Source organism: Nicotiana tomentosiformis, chromosome 5 (genome assembly GCF_000390325.3).
Source record: "Nicotiana tomentosiformis chromosome 5, ASM39032v3, whole genome shotgun sequence".
NCBI classification, from domain to species: domain Eukaryota; kingdom Viridiplantae; phylum Streptophyta; class Magnoliopsida; order Solanales; family Solanaceae; genus Nicotiana; species Nicotiana tomentosiformis.
The window spans coordinates 19,231,723-19,234,974 of NC_090816.1; the positions used below are offsets into that span (position 1 = coordinate 19,231,723).

At 30.2% G+C, this 3,252-nt stretch overlaps 1 protein-coding gene across 1 annotated transcript; it reads left to right on the forward strand.

Annotated features, from left to right (window-relative positions):
• Positions 1-1,717: 1,717 nt before the first annotated feature.
• Positions 1,718-2,858, forward strand: LOC104103106 (uncharacterized). Its single transcript, XM_009610994.1, has one exon. It carries the CDS (start codon positions 1,861-1,863, stop codon positions 2,380-2,382), a length of 522 nt encoding a protein of 173 aa, XP_009609289.1. The 5' UTR covers positions 1,718-1,860; the 3' UTR covers positions 2,383-2,858.
• Positions 2,859-3,252: the final 394 nt, after the last annotated feature.

The following is a 3,252-nucleotide window of genomic DNA, read 5'->3' on the forward strand; positions in this document are numbered from 1 at the left end:
TCCTCTCGCACTTTTACAGTATTTCTATTCACTTCTTGGCCTCAAAATTTTTTAAAAACTTATTTGCACTCGGTGTTTACATCAACCATTGAAAGCAGGATATATGTATTTCATACATATGTTTTTCACTTAACCATAGTTAAGTGATACTGTGTTTTCACTTTAACTTTTAACTATCACGATTAAATTATTTGGTTTGGTATAAACATCGGGTGCGAGTAAGTATTTACCATGCGACCAACATATTGGACTAGAACTTAGTCAATGTTTACTGTATGGATTTAAATTATATATACCAGACATGTTAAGAAAATATCGGAATAGAGCTAAACCATTACTTAGAGCTAATCTACACTTATAGCCTGTTTGGTCAAACTTTTCAAGAGGTCAAAAGTATTTTTTTTTCTTAATAGCATTTTTTTTTTTCTAACTTGAGGTGTTTGGCCAAGCTTTTTTGGGGGAAAAAAGTGCTTTTGGGAAGAAGCAGAAGCAGTTTCTGAGAAGCTGAAAAAAGTAGCTTCTTCCCAAAACAGAAACAGTTTTGACTTTTCTTCTTACCAAAAATACCCTTAACAAAATATAGTATATACCAAAATAATCGTTAAACCTAATACTTAGAATATTAATGTATAAATATTTCTTATTATTTTTAGGATAGCTTTCTAATATATAGTAATTATACGGGTGAATGATTTTTAATATATTTAATTTATATTAAAAGAATTAAGTACTTTAAAATTTTATTTTCATATTTTACTTAAATAAAATAAAAAAACTTAATTATTGCATGTAATAACAAAATTTTAAGATTATTTATTTACTTATAATATTAACTATTAAGTAAATCTATTTATATCCTTATTCGTAATTTGATACTTAAAAACACTTTCTGAAAAGCTTGGCCAAAGATAAATTATTGCTCAAAAATACTTTTCAAAGTGATTAGCCAAACACAAACTGCTTCTCTCTAAAAGTACTTTTTTCAAAAGTACTTCCAAAATAAGTTAATTTCTCCGGATTGGCCAAACATGATATTAAGCTCCCTTATATGTAAAGCGCAATATGCAAGAACTGGTGAGAATCAACTTTAATCAATTATTCTTGGTTTCTTATGCAGTAGAAACACTAGAAACTTCCCGGCTACTCGTTTCATTTCATATACACACCACCTTCTCCAATTTCTTAGGAACTAAGTACCCTGAATAATATTCCAATTTTTTATTTAGAGAAATCTCTAGTCTTATCGAAAATTTATTTGGAATAAAAGCATCAAGTATATAAAGTGATTAATTATACTGGAAAAAACTGTACAAGAGAATGTAAATATACACTGACGCAGTAAAGTAATCTTCCACTGATGGTATGTTTTAACATGTCACAATAGATAACCTATATTATTTTTCAGCTCACTAAACTATTTTTTGTGAACAATTATCTATAATTATTTTTTAGGTGAAATGTTAGTGTGAACTATACTTTTGTACAGTATCAATAAATAAAAATTAAAATTTTATATGTCAAACCTCTTTATAACAATCGTATTTATTCCGATATTTTTTGGATGTTATAATAAAGTGTTGTTATAGAGGACATATATTATAACACAAATTAAAAAATCTGTTCCGAAAAAACCTAACTTTTATAACGAATGACTGTTATATAACGATATTGTTAAAAAAAAGTCTCACATTATATATATAAAAGACCATACTAAACATGCTTAAACCAGCCAAGCTCCAAAACATAAGACATATCTTCATCAACATTATTCAACTCTCCTTTTTCCCCTTTGAGATTTTAATTAGTTACAGTTTTTCACTTGGGGAAGAGTATATACTATATAGGAAACAAAGGGCAAAGATGGATGACTACAAATATGGAAGCCAGATGATTCAAACTGCTAGAAAACCAAATATTTACAAAGAATTGATAAAGAAAACTTTGCAGTTCTTAGTCCTAGTATCTCTCATATCCTTCCTTCTTTCTTACACCTATGGTTTCTCCTTCTTTTTCACCTATAATTTTCACTTCTCAGCTCTTGTTTTCCCACTCTTTGCACATGTCTTTGATAGGAAATACATGTTCCTACTTTGTAATGGTATTCTTGCATTTCTTGCCAAGAACTTGAGTTGTAGTTCTTCTTCTTCTGATGAACAAGAAGATGTATTAATCAAAGGTAAAGAAGAAGTAGAAGAGAACAAAGAAGAAGTTGCAGAAGTAGAAGAAACTGCAGCATGTTTATTATCAGATACAGAAGCAGTAGAAGAAGGAAATCAAGTGAATATGAGCATAGAGGAACTCAATAAGAAGATTGAAGAATTCATCAGGAAAATGAAAGACGAAATTAGGACTGAAGCTATGCACTCAAGCTTAAGGGAGTGAAAGTCACGGGAGATCAAGATTCAAGTTCCGGCAGAGACAAAAAAATGCTAGTCATAAATTTTTTCATCTGCCTATCGTATAGCGACTCGATATATTTGTTGCTGGAAAATAGCAAGTACCCGAAAAAATAATCGAGATGTGCACACAAACTGACGCTAGTATAATCATTAAAAGGAAAAAGAAAACATATGCTTAAGAACAGCTTATAACACTTTAGTCCCTACATTCTCTTCCACCTTGCATTCTGACCCTTCTTTCTGGGTTGGGAGAGGGGGGTGGGTGAGAAGAGGGGGTTGGATTTGGTGCTTAATATTCCATTAGCTAGAGTCTTCTTTTGTATTTGCTTTTTTATTTTTTTAGTGCACAAGCTCTATTTCTCCCTTAATGTATGTTCATATATATTTGGTTAATTTTCTAGAAGTCATGTAGTTTTGACCCTGTCCCTGTCTAAGTAATAGTGAGCTTTTAATTGTATATTTTAGTTGGATAATGTTTGATTCCCTAGATAGAAAATATTCAGTTTTGATATGTTAAAATTTTCAAATATTTACCTATTAATTCCAGTGCAGGCATCTTGGTTTAGGCTCGGGAGGAGTATAGAACTTACTAGAAAAGGTAATAGCTAATGCTGAAAATGGATATATTCCAGAATCTAGAGACATATAATACGTAATCAAAATAACTTATTCTAGTTATGCTAGTTAAATATTTTAGAGGATAGATATCGGCGTATGTAAGCAATTTGTTTCTTAGTCCACCCCACTTAGTTGCTGTAAAGTTTACAAAACATACACATAAGTTATACGTGTCTGCCTCATGCGATGAATAATGCTATAAAGATTATTGTGTAAAAATTGCTTATTTTAATTA